The 17,077-nt window shown below is 37.0% G+C and overlaps 2 protein-coding genes across 4 annotated transcripts; both read right to left on the bottom strand.

The window, feature by feature from the left end:
- Window positions 1–1,587: 1,587 nt before the first annotated feature.
- On the bottom strand, window positions 1,588–5,827 carry LOC103714395 (alpha-ketoglutarate-dependent dioxygenase AlkB-like). 2 transcript variants are annotated; one of them, XM_039124919.1, is made up of 4 exons: window positions 5,521–5,827; window positions 3,618–3,965; window positions 3,134–3,481; window positions 1,588–2,058 (listed from the first exon to the last, which is right to left on the bottom strand). In XM_039124919.1, the coding sequence occupies exons 1-4, from the start codon at window positions 5,608–5,610 to the stop codon at window positions 1,783–1,785; spliced, it is 1,062 nt and encodes a 353-aa protein (XP_038980847.1). In that variant the 5' UTR covers window positions 5,611–5,827; the 3' UTR covers window positions 1,588–1,782. The 2 variants fall into 2 exon arrangements, with proteins under 2 accessions (XP_038980847.1, XP_008799851.2); XM_008801629.3 differs by having other exon boundaries at window positions 5,542–5,824.
- Window positions 5,828–6,842: 1,015 nt separating this feature from the next.
- On the bottom strand, window positions 6,843–16,455 carry LOC103714396 (RNA-directed DNA methylation 4). 2 transcript variants are annotated; one of them, XM_008801630.4, is made up of 10 exons: window positions 16,098–16,455; window positions 15,871–15,954; window positions 14,886–14,980; window positions 11,778–11,852; window positions 10,363–10,407; window positions 9,693–9,847; window positions 9,493–9,611; window positions 7,525–7,603; window positions 7,352–7,428; window positions 6,843–7,274 (listed from the first exon to the last, which is right to left on the bottom strand). In XM_008801630.4, exons 1-10 carry the CDS (start codon window positions 16,213–16,215, stop codon window positions 7,069–7,071), a joined length of 1,053 nt encoding a protein of 350 aa, XP_008799852.2. In that variant the 5' UTR covers window positions 16,216–16,455; the 3' UTR covers window positions 6,843–7,068. The 2 variants fall into 2 exon arrangements, with proteins under 2 accessions (XP_008799852.2, XP_008799853.2); XM_008801631.4 differs by having other exon boundaries at window positions 10,363–10,404.
- Between the last annotated feature and the right edge of the window lie 622 nt (window positions 16,456–17,077).

The following is a 17,077-nucleotide window of genomic DNA, read 5'->3' as shown; positions in this document are numbered from 1 at the left end:
ATTGAAGGTTGGACTCAAAAACTTGGCCTTGCCTCTTCAGATCGGTATTCTTGCAGCAGACGTGTGGTCTCTTAACTGCATGAGAGTAGAAGTTGGAGACGATGAAGACAATTTATTTCGGAAGGATATTTGCTTAGGTGAACATCCTTAATATCCCTTTTGTGTTGAGATTCTTGCCAAGTCCTAATATTATTAGGATTTTGGTCATTAGTTTAATGTCTTTAGGATTCTATTCCTAATTTTATTTTACTTAATCATTCCTTCTAGAATAATTATCTAGTCTTATCTTTTAGTGGGCGTTGGTTTTTGAATTTGAGTAGGAATAGAACATCTTACCCATTAATGCTCGATTTAAAGAGACTGTTGGTGTCTCATTTAGTGTGGCATGAGAAAAGAAAGAGAAGGAGAGAATGAGAGTTGTCATTTTTTCTCTCTTCCAATTAGTTTTTTTTCAACATTTTTTTTCTGTTTTTTGTTTGGTGTTTGTTTTAGATCTTGGGCCGGTACGATCGACCTACTTTGCATAGCATGTCATTCTATATTTTGTTCCAAGTATATTTCGTCTAGTTCATAACCATAAGGATTAAGCAAATGATGATCCAGAATTCCCTCCCATCTGGCCTTTGTTTAGATACATTCTTACAGAAGAAGGGGAAGTTGATGCTGGAGCTTTACGGTAGATTGCAGTCTGTGTACTTAAGAAGTGTAAGGACAAGTGGCAATGGCATTGTAGTTCTTCTGGCACAAACACATCCAATGATTTCTATGATTTCTTCCACCGCGGGCGTTTGGTTTCTTTTCCGAAAAAGTTGTGTGGGGAAGCCTAATCCCTGAGAAGGTTAAAAGTGTTCGTGTGATTAATGGTAAACAATAGATTATTGACAGCTTAAGAATTTGGAGAAAAGGAAATGGAATTATAATGGGCTCTGTGTTTCGTGAACAAGCCGAAGAAAAGGTGGATCATCTGCTTCTAAACTGCCATCCAATCTATGGCCCGTGGAAACATTTTGGCAATCCTTAAAGCTGGGTTGGAAGCCTTGTTTGATTTCTGATTTAATAAGAAAGGTCGACGCTAAGGACGATATATGTCGATAGCTGCTGTGAGCTGGAGCTTTGGCTCCAAAATAATAACAATAATAATAATAATAATCATAGAATTTTCAGAGGAAACTGTTTATCAATCTTGCAGCTAAGCAGGATGATTAAGAAGATGCTGAGATGTGAGGAAACTTTTCAGATTGATTAAAGCGAAGGATTTTCTCAGGGGCCGCTATTGTTGTTTAACGGGGCCGGTTAATAAGCATCAAACTTCTGGTGATCATCTGTAAGGTCTGCCATAATTCCATAACTAGGAGTAAGAGTCATGAATAAGACATTTTAAACACACTCATTTTCTTCTAACTTTTAATTTTTCTTGAATGCTGTAATGCCCAATTTCCAACGGTCCTTTCTTTTGGGCAGGCTTCCAAAAGTTTCTTTTTTCTTTGGAAATCCAACAGTCATTTTAACCAGTGACCTTTCGCTCCGAGAAGGGGGTTGATTAAGATTGTAGTAGTTTTGCCAGTTATTGAGCAAAAGCTTGACCAGTAACAAATCAAGTTTCTCCAGTAAGAAAAAAATAATAAAGTTCAACCGAATTCAAGTAAAATGAGAACATCTAGTTTAGTTAAATTTTAATCTAAGTAAACACAGGACATGATGCAAACAAAGTCATATCATGTTTCGAAAAAAAGACTAGGAAACTATCTATGTCAGCTGCAGAGCCCAAAAGAAACATGCATGTTAATATTGCCTGAATGTGAGATTGAGGCGTCCAGGCTTGAGCTTGGTCTCCTCAATCAGGCGCTTAGGTGCTGTGTCGACCCGAACACATGACACTCCATGAAATATAAGCCTGGACTTGCCACCAATTAATAAAACATCACCAGATTCAAGTACAACCTTTTCAGCCATATCAACATCTCTCTCGGCTCCATACAGGAATTCAGCAGAATTGCCCAAAGAGAAGGAAACAACAGGTAATCCTTTATGAAGACTGTCTTTGCTCTCGTCTCTGTCCTGCATAATGACAGAGGGAATTGCATTGAGTAACTAGAATGTTAAATCACTTCTTCACTACAAGTAAATGAAAATAATTTTTTTTTGATAGAACCCAAAAAATGCCTTCCATCTAGCTTTATTGAGTGAGGTCTTGAGATATTACAAATGGTATTAGAGCGAACCCTGCCCATGGCATATGTGGACTAGGGGGCACTGCAGCATGGACCCATTGGGGTTGACCATAGGCCGATTGTAATGCTTGTAATTAAATTTGAATGGAGATCCTTAGAATGGCGAAAATACTATGGCTTAAACGAAAAACGTATGTGAGGATCCATGCGGATATGTATTTAGTCTCATATTGGCTATGCATTGGGTAAATCTTGAGCACTTATATAGAGCTAAGAAACCTAAATAATACCTTCCGGCTAAACTTTTTAAGTGAAATTTTGAGCTGTAACACTATAAGGGAGGATGAATAGAAACATCAGATTTTACATAAGGAGAATGGGTGATATTGATATACAAATCTAGAAAATAAAAGTTTGGTATCTTTATAAAGAAGTCAACTTCATTTGAAACACAGACAATTCTGAAACGTATTTTTTTCTTTCCGGTGGGGTGGGGAGGGTTGGTGGGTGGGTGGGAGGGGATTCCCTAACGATACTTAGAAATTGATTGACAGAGTGGTTCAAAGTGCTAATGCTAGGAATCTAAGAAGCTTAATCATGGTCCATTAAATGTAAAGCCAACAGTAAGACCTTGCTATCTTTCTGTAGTGAAGACAAAAGAGAAACTAAGAAGAATATAGTCTCAAAAATTGATTATGTTTTAACCAATACCACATAATATACACTTGAAGTCTTTTTTTTTATTAGAGAGAGTGATGGTGACTACATTCAAACTTGTGAGAAATTTGAAAATCCAGTGAATTTTATTACCTTTATGAGTTTTACACATATCTGTATTGCTGTAATGTACTAATATATGCTTTACATCAGAACTATGGTAATGGATACTCAAAAAGTTGCATGTTGAATAAACAGATGAATTGTTTTCGACACTACAATTAACAGGCAACTCATGTACGTACCTGGTGAAGGCCAAGCCTTCCATCGTTGCTATAAAAGTTGACAAGGCAGATATCAGGCAACATCCATGGAAGTTCATCTTCGACACTTTTATCACTTTTACTGTTTTGCCTTACAAAGTCATGAGACGCTTGAAAAGCACCTTCAACCAAATTCTTAAATTCTTCAGGAATTTTGGGTGGTACAGCACCATCAAATGGGCGTTTAACTCCATATAACCTTGACTCTGGATCCCAATTCTTGCCCAGGCACATCATCTGCAAATGTAACTTCGCACCATCCCTGTAACCTGGTCTGTAGAATCCCCCTAAACCAAGACCAAGTTCTCGGCATAGTTTAATAATATGGACCTAATTCATTGAATAAACAAAACTTGCATAAATCAAATCTAAACTTCTGATGACGCCACATAAACAAATTTAGGGCAAGGCTGATTCAATAATTTCAAAGAAACAAAGAAGAATGATTTACATGATTAAAAATTACCTGATCTTGATGGCTTATAAAGTTCTTTAATAGGACCATCCCAGGTCCTAAATATCTGTGCTGAGGAACATTCTTTGAGAGTTCACGTTCCCTTCTTTTTTCTCTATTGACTTGAAGTAGAGAAAGATTTAGCTTAACAGGGCCTATGATATCTCCCGTGCAGATGTCAAAAGGGCATATATCTGGACCACAGTTAGAATGTTCTGCAGTATTCTTATCCCGCACTTTCCCTGAAGAAACTCCTCCCTGCTCTGGTCTGACAATTGGTGGAGTTTTGTCCCTAAGACCTCTGGAAGAGGAAACGGAATCCCTATCATCCCAACACACGGAAGGCTTGCCACTAGATGCCTATAATTCCAATCCAAAATTTCATTAAAAGCATTTAAGCCATTGGTACTGTAGCACAACTAATTTTTTATGACATTATGACTGATATGCACAAGATGGTATAGCAGTGATGAATGTAATTATATTAAAGTCATTGCAAACATGCATCTTTTTTTTATTTCCTTTTTTTTAGAGAAATCATCTTCTTGTTATTCCGAACCTAAACATTTGAAGTAAGAATAGATGCACTAACTTCATTCTAAAGTAATGGATCGTGAGGTATGAATTCGGCCAGCGAAGCATAGACAAAAGTAAAACCAGCAACCCTAAAGCTGATGCAATAATCATAGCTTACAAAGTGGTCATTGTGGAGAAAACCATCATGAAGTTCCCAATCATGGGCTTCTATTTTGGTTCCTGATCATTTTTTACCAATCTATTTGCTTCTTTCGAGGACTCCTAGCAGCCTCATCGAATCACCAAACTATTTAAATCCCGTTTCACTTTTGTGCTGCGCAACACTGCTTTCATGGCGCCGTTAAGTGTTCTATAAACAAAATCCTCTTTTCTCTTCCTTGAAGCTTCAGATCAACAAGTGGTAAAAGTTCTCATCAGCACCTCTTTTCCCATGATGGATAAAAACATAATAAAAGAAATATAGGATTCCTTTTCTTGTGCAGAAAACCTATCACGTCTAGTATACTTGAAAAAAACAGCATTGTAGAAGAAACTTTGGGCCGGTGGGCCTTTTGACTTAGGACCTCATAACATCTCAGCCATGTCATACAATTGAATCCAATAACAAGATTACGCAAAACTAGTTAAATTATCAGAAGACTATCATTAGAGGACATAGTCCTGCCAACAATGCATCAGCATTTCAGCACTACCTTCATGATTCATTTTTCATACTGAAGTGCTCACAGGCAAAAAGTTCCTAACACACTCAATGTCAGGTTATTGAATTCTCTATTTCAGAGAATTAGCAGAAGCACAGAACAAGAATCGACTGCGCATGCAGTCACAAAAATTCATAACACTACATTAACAGGTACAGTGAATGTGAACTAGAAAAGAAATCAAAACAAAATCTACACTAAATACCGCATGCAGAAAAACCAGAATGTTCCTAACCCCCTCCAAATGTCCTAATCTATATTCTGCAAGTTAAAAGAAAAAAATTCAATGAGAAGGCAAGAGAAAATGTTCAAAAGGCGCTATTTTTTCCCCCATCCAGTTCGAAATTTCGCATGGCATTCCTCAAGAAATCGCATTTCAGCAAAAGAAATCGTTTTACATCCAAAGGAAAAACCAGATTTTGCTCTAGAACTCCAAATCAATACTCTAGCAAGTATAAAAGAACGACTTTTTACAGTTCTCCAAGCCCTAATTCCCATAATCCTACACAAAAAACCGACTTTCCTTGCAAAATGCAGCCAAGCGCAACCCAAACCTCAAAATGTTTCCCAAATTCAAGAAACAGAACCCAGAAACCAATCAAAACATCACCATGAGAACTAATCTCACCCTTCTAGTATCGAATAGAACAAAATCAGATCAAAAAGGAAACTTTTACCAAATCAGCGAATTGGCCTACCCATTCGCGACCCCGAGGGATCCCTCGCCCTCTCGAGCACCCATCCGGTGTCCTGCCGCCCGCCTTCATCTGGGAATGGTGAGAAGTGGGAGAATAATGGAGGAGAAGACTGAAGAGGGATCCGGAGATGGATTTGTGTTCCAAAGCGCCCTGTGGTTGCTTACGCTCCGCGAAGCAAGCGGTTTTCCTTCCCGAGGGGGAGTCGAAGCGTTCTCGGACGGACTGCCTAGGTCGCAATTGCCTGCGGTCGCTCGAAGATGCGATCGCAGAAGACTGCGCTCTTACCAAGGGAAACCACCAAAAAAAAAAAAAAAAGAAGAGCAAGGACCGAACTTTGACTCCATTGCAGTTCGATACCCACCGTAATAACATGATAGCACCGATGCAGAAACCAATATCGAGATGATGTATTTTGACTCAGCGTGTCACGGAACCTGACTTACTAAATCGTACCCGTTCGAAATTGAAGCCGACAAGCCCGTAACTTATCTGAATTGGAAGGGAAAAGGGTATGCCCACTGAGATTTGAGGCCTAAAAAAGATCTGAGGATTGCTTCCACCATATTAAGTTCCAAGGGGCTAAAGATTTTCGATAAAAACAACCGGAACAATCGGAAGATCAGGCAAACCTTAGCAATGGGCAGAGGACCAGCCAGATTCTTAGAACTGGGATGTAGAGGATATTTGGAGCTTTACTGCTATTCTGCTCGTAGAGGAAAGTTCGAAGCATCATATCGAGCAGTTGAATTCTGTGATCTTCCGCAAACAATTTGAGATTCCAAGGATGCTAGATAAGGTTGGAGACAGAGGAGGGAATTTACAACGGGTTATGCGGTCTTGCCACCTCAAAGGTTGAGATGGTGAAACAGGAAAAAATCGACACCGTTCAGAGGACTCCATCTCCAAAGGTCAATGTTGGCGAGGAGGATTGTGCGAACTCATGCATGGAACTGCTGTTTGGTATTCAAATGGCAGTGGAAATGACTCAGAGAAAGTGTGTCATCTCTATGGACTGGTAGGGGGTGTCATAGAAGTGGAGGAAGGAACTGGGTTCAGTTATTAGGTGAGGGTTTCTAGAGATGGGCGAGATGGGATTTCTTTCATGACGAAGATTGTGATTGCCTGTGGGGTGGTATTAGGCCTGCTTTTCTATGTGGTCCTGGGAGGGTTGCTGTATTTTTTTCTTTCATGTTCATGGGAAGACAATCAAAACAAAAGCTAATAGCAACTGATTTAGAGAACACACTTTCAACCCATTGATTGTATACCATAACGAGAACATGCTCTTGTACAGCAAGACATGAGCAACCTTAACAATAGACAAATATATTATCAAAAGAAAATTTTCAACAATATGCTTCAGATAAGGCAGTATTTTTCCAGCTACTAAATTTTGATATCATACTTTGTAAATAAGGTTTAATTGAAGGAGTGTGCAATCAGAGATTCACAAAAATGATTGCAAATTGGACGATACATTGGTAATAAGGCATGCATCATCACAAAAACTCGGTATTACAGATCTTATCAAGCTTGTTTTTTTGGATAGGTATAATGTTGGTCTCCACTATATTCAAATCTCTGGTTGTCCTCAGATTCTTCGTCAACATCAACAATTTCTTCTTCATATTGAGAGTCTGAACCTTCTAAATCATTGAAAGGGTCTCTATTCTCATCTTCATCATCCCTAGATGACTCTTCATCAGGATAATCATTCCGTGGATTATCTTCAGCTGCAGGCCAAACAGGAAATTTGTTATCAAACTCCAATGCCACGCGCACATAGATGAAAGGAATAGAACAGACAGACCATTTGAATCATCACTTTCATATTCCAACTGCAAGGGGCCATCATAATACTCATCATCATCATCATTTACTTGCACCCTGGAAAGGCAATTCATATGTCAATATTATTTAAAGAATCCACTTTGAAATAATATAAATTAAAGAAAGAAAATGACATGAATCAAGTTTCCTTACAGTGGATAATCAGTTGCTTTGTCTTCCCCATTACTATTCAAACCATCCTCCACAGTGTACAAGTCATAGACAAAGTTATCTATTCATCAAGGCACAGAATTATCATAAAGGAATGTAACAGGTGACAATATATTTCCAAATTTCTGAATAACATATTTGTCTGTCTGCATTAATACTCCCAAAATAGCATACGTCCATGACACCCAAATTATAGAAACTAGTTTTACAAAAATGTGAGTTAGGACTTAGGAGTATAAATCTAAAGAACATTTTTTTGGACGGTATAACATTATAGACATTTCTCAGAATGTATAACATTATTGGGAATATGGAAGCCTTTTGGAAAATTATCAGAGAATCTTTCAAAAAGGTCCATTTTTAGTTAATTGGATGTCGCTACTGGATACTTGCACTCCATTACGTTCATACTTCTTCAGAGGATGCTCTAAGCAGCAGGAACTGAATATGGTTACAGTTAAAAGATAGGATTTTGTGCAGATGGGATGACACCCTCGATAAGAAAACTAACAAGAATACTACCAACACGAGCACTAATATAAATTTTTTACACTATTATTTAGGTTGCTCCATTAGATTAAGTCCTATAGGAACCCATCCACACCCTATGTAATATTAACCAAAAACAATAAAGAACCCGATCCAAACTACTCATCGCCAGCTTTAAGTGCCTTAATAGCGAATCATTGCTACATTACAATGTAGTGCCACCAGGGTTTGTTTTCTTTAGTAGAGTAATCCTATAAGGAATCCACCATTCACCACCAGGGTTTGTTTTCTTATTTTATATAGCTAAGCTAAGCACAGTAAAGGAACCTGATCTCAAATATTCACCGCTAGCTTCATAATACCTTAATGAAGGTAAGCTTTGGCACAATAGTAAGGTTGCACCATTGTGACATGGTTGTCATAGATTTGGAGTATGGAAACAGCCTCTCTGCATGTGGGGTAAAGCTACGGACATCTAACCCTCCCTAGACCCTAAAATGGTGGGAACTCATGCACTAGGCCACCCATTTTTAGCCTCATAGACCTAAATGTAATTTATTGATACATTAAATTTTAATGCTGCCATGGTTTGTTTTCTTTGTAAGATCAATCCTATTAGACCCACTCCTACCGTTTGTTCATTTTGTAGAAGCAACAGCAGTAAAAAGACCTACCCCTAACTATTCATGGTTGGATTTAAAATTCATGGTTGGATTTAAAATAACTTACTAGCTATTAATTGTTGAGTTCAATTTGGTGCATAAGGTTACTTTTGTTGTTAGATTAAACCCACAAGGAACTCCTCTCCCACTCTCACTCAACCTGGCCCACCAAACCAGAACCCAAATATTGAGGGCTTTCGAATATCTTACCATGTCATATGAGGGCTTTAAATTTATATCAACACAAGCATTTGTTAGCTTTCAAATATCATACCGCCACCATTAAAATTGAGGGCTTTAAATTTATGTCAGCACAAGCTTTTCCAAATCCTTCCTCAAACCTTCATCCATGTCATCCTAGGTCTTCCTGTCATTCCTAGCTGCTACAACGCAAAGATTGGTTTTAAAATTTTTGTCCCCATTAAATCAATGAATCTAGTGGAAGTAAGTATAAAATAGACGATACTGGACCATCATGCATTAGCTGCCTGAGTGCAATGTAAACCAGAAACTCATCCTTCTTTTGGCAGCTCCACATCTAACTCACATGAGACCCACAACTTAAGTGGCAAAGGGCGTGCTTCACATTACCCATGTGTTGTTCTCACCTAATGCACGTGTAGATTTAGTGTTTTTCAAACAAAGTATTTCAAAAGCCTTGATAGTTTTAAATCTATAATTATAATCTGGAAGGCTTAGTTGGAATCCTATTGATGATCAGGGAATCACAGAAGTATGCTTAAAATTTATAAGTAAAAACTTGAGGATGTCAGTATAACTTTAAGATATTAGAGTTTACCTTCTCTGGATGCATAAGCACGAATATCAGATTCTATCTCCACAGCAGCTGTTGGAAGATATTCCCTTATCAGTGGCAGATAGTTACACAAAATAGCATTATCTTCAAGTTCGGAAACTCTGCATGAAAATCAAGTTTTAGTAATTATGAAGACAAAGATATTACCAAAAAAATGGGATAAATGTAAAAATACAACTTACTCTGGCTTTTGCACCTTCCTAGATGTCATATCCTCAACATCAACTTGAACAACATCATAAAGATGGCATAATTCACGCAAGGAATCCTCATCTGGATCTGTGCGGCCCCTTCTGCTCTTCCATATTTGTTCAAAACGAGCATTTCTTGCTAGATCCTAGGAACAAAAAAAAAGGCAAATAGTCAATCTTATACTGAACCTAGATGTTGGAATACTTTCTCTCCACTGACATATAAGATTGACATATAATAAGACAGTAATCAAGTACTTCTTCCTGCTGAATGATTCTTGCAAATTCCAATTATCTTACCAGATGCAAGGAGTGTGTGTGTGTGTGTGTATACGCATCACTTAACCCATATGCATGTAAATCCACTGGTCAGACTAATTTTAATTTCTGATCATTTCCCCACTAAAATAATGAACCATGGTGATGGTGAACGAGTGTAACAAAGCAAGAAAAATTTCTTAATAGAGTGTTGAGGAATACTAAATATCTTCGAATGCATTAATAAGGACAGATCCAATACATGAAGGAGATTAATTTTCCATCACTCCTATAGGAAACAAGTACCATGCATCATAAAGAGGTTATATGGAGTAGCTAACTGTAATAAATTACACAACTAATCACTGGAAAGAGAAAAATGTTTAAGTAAATTGAAATGTACCTCATGCTTTTGTATAGCTGCAGACCGCAACTGATCTTGCTTCTGCTGGAAAAAAATTACAAATTATTAATACTCACAGGTGAATTAAATATTTCAATTACTGAAACTAAACCGACAAACTAAACATCAGAAAAACACTGACCCAGTAAAGGCAAAAAAGGGAGATAATAAAAGGCCAACTTGGAGTTGGTTCCCCCTTCTCAACACACCTGTTAAAAGAGACTACTGGAAAATAGCAGCCAAAACTAAAAAGGCAAGAACCCATATTTTCATTGATTGACAAAGATATTTCTGATTTGAGGTTGTGGGGACAGATTCCCCTGACTCATCTAATTAAAAATATAAACAAAGAGAAAATTCTCAGAGTCAGCAACAGGTAGATGGTTAACAAAATCTGGTGCATAAAAGCCGAGGACTCGAAAGATTTAAGGTTCTCATCTCCCCCCACCCCCGGCAAAGTCAACCATACGCCCGGATATATATGTACAAGTTTGAGACATGTATATCATGTCTGAGACATATGTCTATCATGTTCCTGACCAATATTTTAGGTACTAACTGGTCATACTTCCATTATTGCATTTAGTTTTTTCAGGCATATATAATAAACAATATTAGGATGTAGTGATATCATATATGAGGTTACATTTGACAAAATTCAGTACATCAAGCCAGAACAGTTTTAATGCCCATCAGTTCAAGATGCATATGGACCAGCTCTTGCTATATCCATTTGGGTTACAGGTCAGTCTTAGGTTTATTCTTAGGTTCTCTTTTAAGCTCGGTATGTGCCAGCCCTAGCTCGAATAGCATGTGGGCATGGACTATATTTATTTGCATTTCCAGACAACTTAAGGGCCTGTTTGGATATTCTTACAGGATTGGGTTGAAAATCATGCAGGAATTGGGCCTGCTGGCTTGTCTAGCTTGCATCTTCTAAGGACCTGCCCAAATCCCAGTCCCAAATCCTAGCCGTTGGACTGCTGGAAGTTAAAAAAGACCCCCAAAAAATTTAGATTGGGAGGTGTTTGGTTAATAGAGCGATGCTTAAATGGGCTGCCCAATCCACTAATCTTGCAGGGCTTTAGAAGCATCTAAACAGACCGTTAGACGGTTGAAAAATTTATCAGGTCAACCAACCAAGAAGAAATCTTGTTTGACCAGCAGCCCAGAGCAAACATACACAAGCTAAGGATATATTGATTTGGTTTTGAGGTCAGAATAGGCTATCATTCCCAGGTTCAAAATGGAGCATGTATGACCACCTGTAGTCTGACTTGTATATGGACCAGGCCTGGCATCCAATATCAATCAAATCTCCTTATGAGGGACAAAAAGTCATGAGATAACAGAAAAAGAGGGGTTAAAGGTCCCTCACCTTCCAATAAACAGATAGAAATAGGTGTTATACTTACTTTATCTTGTTTATGTGCACTCCTCCGCTCTTCGATCTTCCTTTTGAACTCTTTTGAACCACTAGAACCGGGTTGCTTGAAAAAAAAAGAAGAAAAAATAAACAGTCACATACATGTCTGCAAGGCCATTTATGGATTTGCTCAACACCGCATGACAGTGCCAGAAGGGGAAAAAATTTTCAAGGTTCAAAGAAGAAAATAAGACAGACAAGATAAAAACAACAGAAAATAAGTAAGTGTGCTTGTCCATATGTTTGCGTTTCTCAAAAGTCACTCAAGCATCAAGATCGCAGAGAAAGTAAAACAAGAAAATACAAGAATAACAAGTTTAATCTGACTTCCAACAAAGTGCACGCTATATTGGATAATCATAATTAAAAGTTAAAAATATTAAGGAATAGCATTTTCAGCATTAAATGCTACAGTCTCATAACAAGCATCATTTTAGTTAAACAGGAAATCATATGCGTAACATTTTCTTTAATTATAGCCATTAAATGGAAACATCAATGATAACAGAGAAAAACAAACACAAAGGCAAGCAAATGCAAGTTACCATCATATTTATGACACAAGATATTAAAATTTGCTTCCTTTTTAGAAATTTGTCGAACAGATTATTTATCTCTGGATTCTCCCCCAAAACAATCGGATTAAGCACCCAAAAACTTGATTCAAGTTCTACCTACCTACCTGAAGCACATGAACTATCTATCTGAAGCACATGAACTACCTATTTCAGTTTTGTATCAACCAATCTTTGTTCTTTTGGCTCTATACCACCCTCAGATCTGCTTTCAGCATGTAAGATTCGTAATACAAGAACTTAAATGTACAATAATGGGATTGACTACAGGAGTTTCACTGATTTCGGTTATAAAAAAGCTTGTTATTGATTTCTAGATCAATACAATAGTGGAATATCTAAGCAATATTTCATTCAAAGAAGAACTTCTAATGAAAGAAGAAAAGAACGTGAAATTATACCAACCTAGAAAAACTTCCTTACCCTGGGAGTTGCCACATAAAATTAACCAAATCCTTCCTATTTCTTTATCATTGTAGACACAAGGCTAAGGTCCTCTATGTGACCAGTCACTTAGCTAGACCTCTTCATTTGAAGATCCAACAATAAGGACCCCCTTTGTTGTAAAGAATTAGTATAGGAGACTATCCATTTACCGGCTTGACTTCAACGGCTTCTTTTAATCTCATTTATTCATTGTCAGTCCCCATGTGATGAGATTTTCTTCATTGAACTCAATTTTTTATATTGACATGATGCGTTTGCAAAGTAAGCTGCCTTTATTGCAATCTTTGACTGCAATAGTTTCCATACAAAGAATTTTCACCCTAAGCAATAGGGAAAATATGGGTTGCAACTTTTCTTTTTTTGGGTCGGGGGAAAATTGTCATGGTTGGATCTACATCAGATTGATTCTAGTTGGCATGTTTGTATCTTAGAAATACATTCAATGATTTGTAAGATTCAATTTTGAAAACAACCATCCAGACCTGAAAACTGATGTGAGATATGGATTTATAAAATACTCAATTCTAAAAAGCATTGTGTGCACACATGCGAGTGTGTGGACCAGTTCTGTTAGGAAGAAAGGGAGTGTATCTATTAAGTTCCTGCATATAAGGAATTCGGGAGTGGGATAGTGGCAGTATGCATGAAGGCTTGGGTTGAATGTAGGGAGGCCAGTGGGAGGGGACAAGTGGCAAAGGATGGTAAACATGACCATAAGGAGGTGTTTTGTGTTACAGTGAAGCATGCCCCCCTCCTATTTTGGGGTTTCTGGACTACAAAGCTCGTGAGCAAACAACTTCAACCAGTTTTACGGTCATTCAATCATGTACAAAGTGAATCTTAAAACTACAAAGTTGTGTGCTAGTTTCTACATATGTTCATTTTCCATTAAATGTGAAAATTGTGCTGCTAGTTTCTACATATGTTCATATGTTCATGAGTTTTGTCCCACTTCAAATCACATTTTTGCCATGTTCATCCAACTCCACATGACATAGGATCAAAATCATCTCCATTCTTTTGTAAAACAAAGCCAATGAACTAACAAAATTAATTCGGGTGGCAGCTTTTCAAATGATGGCAAAGAGCTAGGATGTAAATAAGGGATGATGCCAATACGCAGCTGATCATGGAAAGACCACTAAAGCATGAAAACATACCTATTCGAGCAAGTTGTACTCTTACTTAAATTGCAGTGGCACATGTATGACAGATTTTGTCAAGCATGCATTAACTTGGGATAAACTCACAGCAAGTTTGCACATTTTTTCGAATAAAGAATCTATTAGGAATTTCCCTTCTTGCTCCAGAAAGTATTTATTCAAGGGACAAGACTGCGTGAACTCGGCAACAGTTCCAAACAAATCTACATGGGATGTCCCTAGTGCAACATAATTCAAAGAGAGAGAGAGAGAGAGAGAAAAGACTAACCAAGCACAACCATATTCCAACTTGTAACCTCTCTAGATACCAGCAAAAAATTTCCCATTTCTCCTGCCAATAACCTTAAACTCCAATCAAGCCAGCTGAATTTGCAGTTTCAAAAATGCAGCTCGAGCCAACTGAAAGAAGGTAAATGATAACTGAACTTTCCTGGCACTTAATTTCTTTATGCAGGCAAAACAGACCATTTTAATCGACTAGAGACCAATTGTTCTAACATATGTAATGCCATCCACGGATTGGTCTGACATGAAATATCAAAAGACACCTTGGTTTTGGAGCAGCTTCTGGATATGTTAAGGGCAAAAATTTTCAAAAGACAGTCTATTGTGGGAAAAAAGATCAAGTTGAAACCAGCATATTTGAAGGAACTATATTTAGTTCTCCTAGAGAATGATTTAATATAATCAATTCCCAAGTTCGCGTATGGAATAATTGCATCAGTTTACAGGCATTGAAAAACATATTTCATTTTCCATAAATAACTTTAATCAGCAAAATAAGAATGGCATGACATAGTTACTCCTTTAACCAACATATATAACCCCATAAGTAGAATATTATCTGGTTGGCATGTTTAGAAGACAATATGCAAGAAAATATATTAAGAAGAAGAAAGATGTGATGCCAACCAGAAAAGAATGCAAAACATCTTTAATGGCTTCAGAGTGCCTCATAGTCTCAACATGTTGCACCAATAGCTTCTTTGTTCTTGACTCCTCGTGGACTGCATGCAAGCAAAGAAGAAATACAAAAGAATGAACAAAGAGAAAGATCATGAAAGTCATGCAGAAAAGCCACAAACTGAATACTATTTGAAAACATCAAAGTCTAAATGCTTCTGGTCCAATATTTCCACTCCTCAACCAAAGTTTCCTTTTAGTATTTTAACTCTTTCCATTTTATTGTTACAGGGAATCACTTATGATGTCTTTTGTCAGCACCCATCCTATTTCCTCTTAATAATCACAAAATATTAACACTAGACGTGTCATATAAGAAACAACAAAAAAGGGGAAAGAAAAAGATTCTCATCAAATCTCTGAATTATAGGCATAAGATCACACAACATATAAATCTGGCAAGTATTTTGGATTCAAATCAATGGATTAAGAAAACATGCACTAACACATGCTTGTACACATGCATATATGCAAATTACTGCAAGTATTTAGGATGCACGGTACCTAAAATCTTGTTGTACATGAAAAAATAAAAAAATCCAAGGCTTAACATAGCAAAGTAACTGAAATCTTAAAACAAGAAGTCTAAATCCATGTCAAAACTTTTGGAAGATATTTTTCAGTTACTTTAGAAGAATTTTTCCATATTTGTATAGCTACCTTATCATAATGCGGATTTTAGATAAACTATCTAGAAAGGCATAGGGCATCAAACTGTGAAATTGCATATATTAATTATGCTTTCATGTCACTATAGAAGTCAGTGGGCAATGGCAGCTAGAGCTTTCATCCAAGCATTAATGGTCCATCTGGTCGACTGATTACACTAAATTTGCCTGAGATCCTAGAACAGGAAGGACATGGTTTTATGACATGAAGCACAGGATGAAAGTTTTAGAGGCCGAGCCAACAGAGCATTGAAGGTCTGAAGTGCCTTTTCCCGTGGAGGAATCGGAGATGGAGAGGCTTCCAAGATCCACCAAGGCCCTTTTAAGCGGCCTTTCATTGATCTCCAACCCTGGAAACAACACCAAAAGAAGCTCCACAATCAAAATAATGCGATGTACTTCGTAAAAGCGAGTAAACTCGAGAAGATTAAAGCTGGAAACAAAAAAGAAATACAGAAAACGAGAGAGAGGGAAAAACAAGATAAAAACTCACAGAAGGCATCGAGTCTCGCCTGAGAAGGCTTTCTCTTAACCCTAACGACAACCGGCTTCGCCTTCGTCAGATTGGACGGAGGAGGAGACGAAGCAGAGGTCTCGCCGGGCTCTGCCATGGCCTCGAGATTAAGAAAACAGAATTATAACAAATTAGGGTTAGGTTTTCGAGAATTTATTAGAAATAAGGAGAGAACTAGAGAAAGGTGGAAAGAAGGGTGTTTTTTTTTTCTGGGCTCAGATTTCCATGTAAATATCTCCCTGCAAATAGTTTTTCTTTAACAAAATTATCAATATATATATTTATATCGGATGCGAGGATTTCGCCTGAAAACCAACAGTCCCAGGGAGTGCGAATGGCATCGCCGACTCGCAACGGACCATGGCGCTTATGTAGAAACAGACTTAAAAAATTATGGGTTTTCTTTTTCAGGAACACCCTACTAAAAATTTAAATTTATATAAATATTTTTTAAAATTTATATTTATTTCTATACTTTTATAAAATATTATTTTTACATAAATGATATAACGATTCTTATAGTACCATTAATAAAAATCATATTTATATTAATAAAAAATAAAATATAATTTTGAAATTATGTTTTTGTTTTCTATTGTGATCGCTTTATAAATATATTTTTTTTGCACATCTACCTATTAACAATATTTACTATTAATTTTTTAATGGTATTAAATAGCATGGGCACATATGTAAAAATAAGAATAAAAAAAAGGTAAAATAACAAAACAAGTATTTTATGAGGGTATACATGCAAATATTAATTTTAGGAAGGGTATTCATGTAAAGTTCGATATTTAGGAGGATATTCATACAAAAAACTCAAAAATAAATAATGTCCAAATGTGGGACTCTATTATGATATGTACATAACCATTAACCAAATCGAGAAGGGGTTAAAAAAAAAGCATCGAGTTTTGTAAGAGCAGAGAAGGAGAGAAAGACCATGGCTAAGAGGA

The sequence above is a fragment of the Phoenix dactylifera genome, chromosome 3 (assembly GCF_009389715.1).
Source record: "Phoenix dactylifera cultivar Barhee BC4 chromosome 3, palm_55x_up_171113_PBpolish2nd_filt_p, whole genome shotgun sequence".
In the NCBI taxonomy this organism is placed as follows: domain Eukaryota; kingdom Viridiplantae; phylum Streptophyta; class Magnoliopsida; order Arecales; family Arecaceae; genus Phoenix; species Phoenix dactylifera.
The sequence above is the reverse complement of the archived record's forward strand: the minus strand, read 5'-3'. Positions and strand labels throughout refer to the sequence as shown.

Excerpts from the sequence above, each read along its gene's own strand:
- LOC103714396 (XM_008801630.4), bottom strand. The coding sequence starts at position 16,215 with ATGGCAGAGCCCGGCGAGACCTCTGCTTCGTCTCCTCCTCCGTCCAAT. Across the intron at positions 15,955-16,097 it reads GGCGAGACTCGATGCCTTCT|GGTTGGAGATCAATGAAAGG; the intron begins GTGAGTTTTTAT and ends TGTTGTTTCCAG. Across the intron at positions 10,408-11,777 it reads GTGCACATAAACAAGATAAA|CAGAAGCAAGATCAGTTGCG; the intron begins GTAAGTATAACA and ends ATTTTTTTCCAG.
- LOC103714395 (XM_039124919.1), bottom strand. The coding sequence starts at position 5,610 with ATGAAGGCGGGCGGCAGGACACCGGATGGGTGCTCGAGAGGGCGAGGG. Across the intron at positions 3,482-3,617 it reads TTATAAGCCATCAAGATCAG|GTCCATATTATTAAACTATG; the intron begins GTAATTTTTAAT and ends TCAATGAATTAG. Across the intron at positions 2,059-3,133 it reads GAAGGCTTGGCCTTCACCAG|GACAGAGACGAGAGCAAAGA; the intron begins GTACGTACATGA and ends GTCATTATGCAG.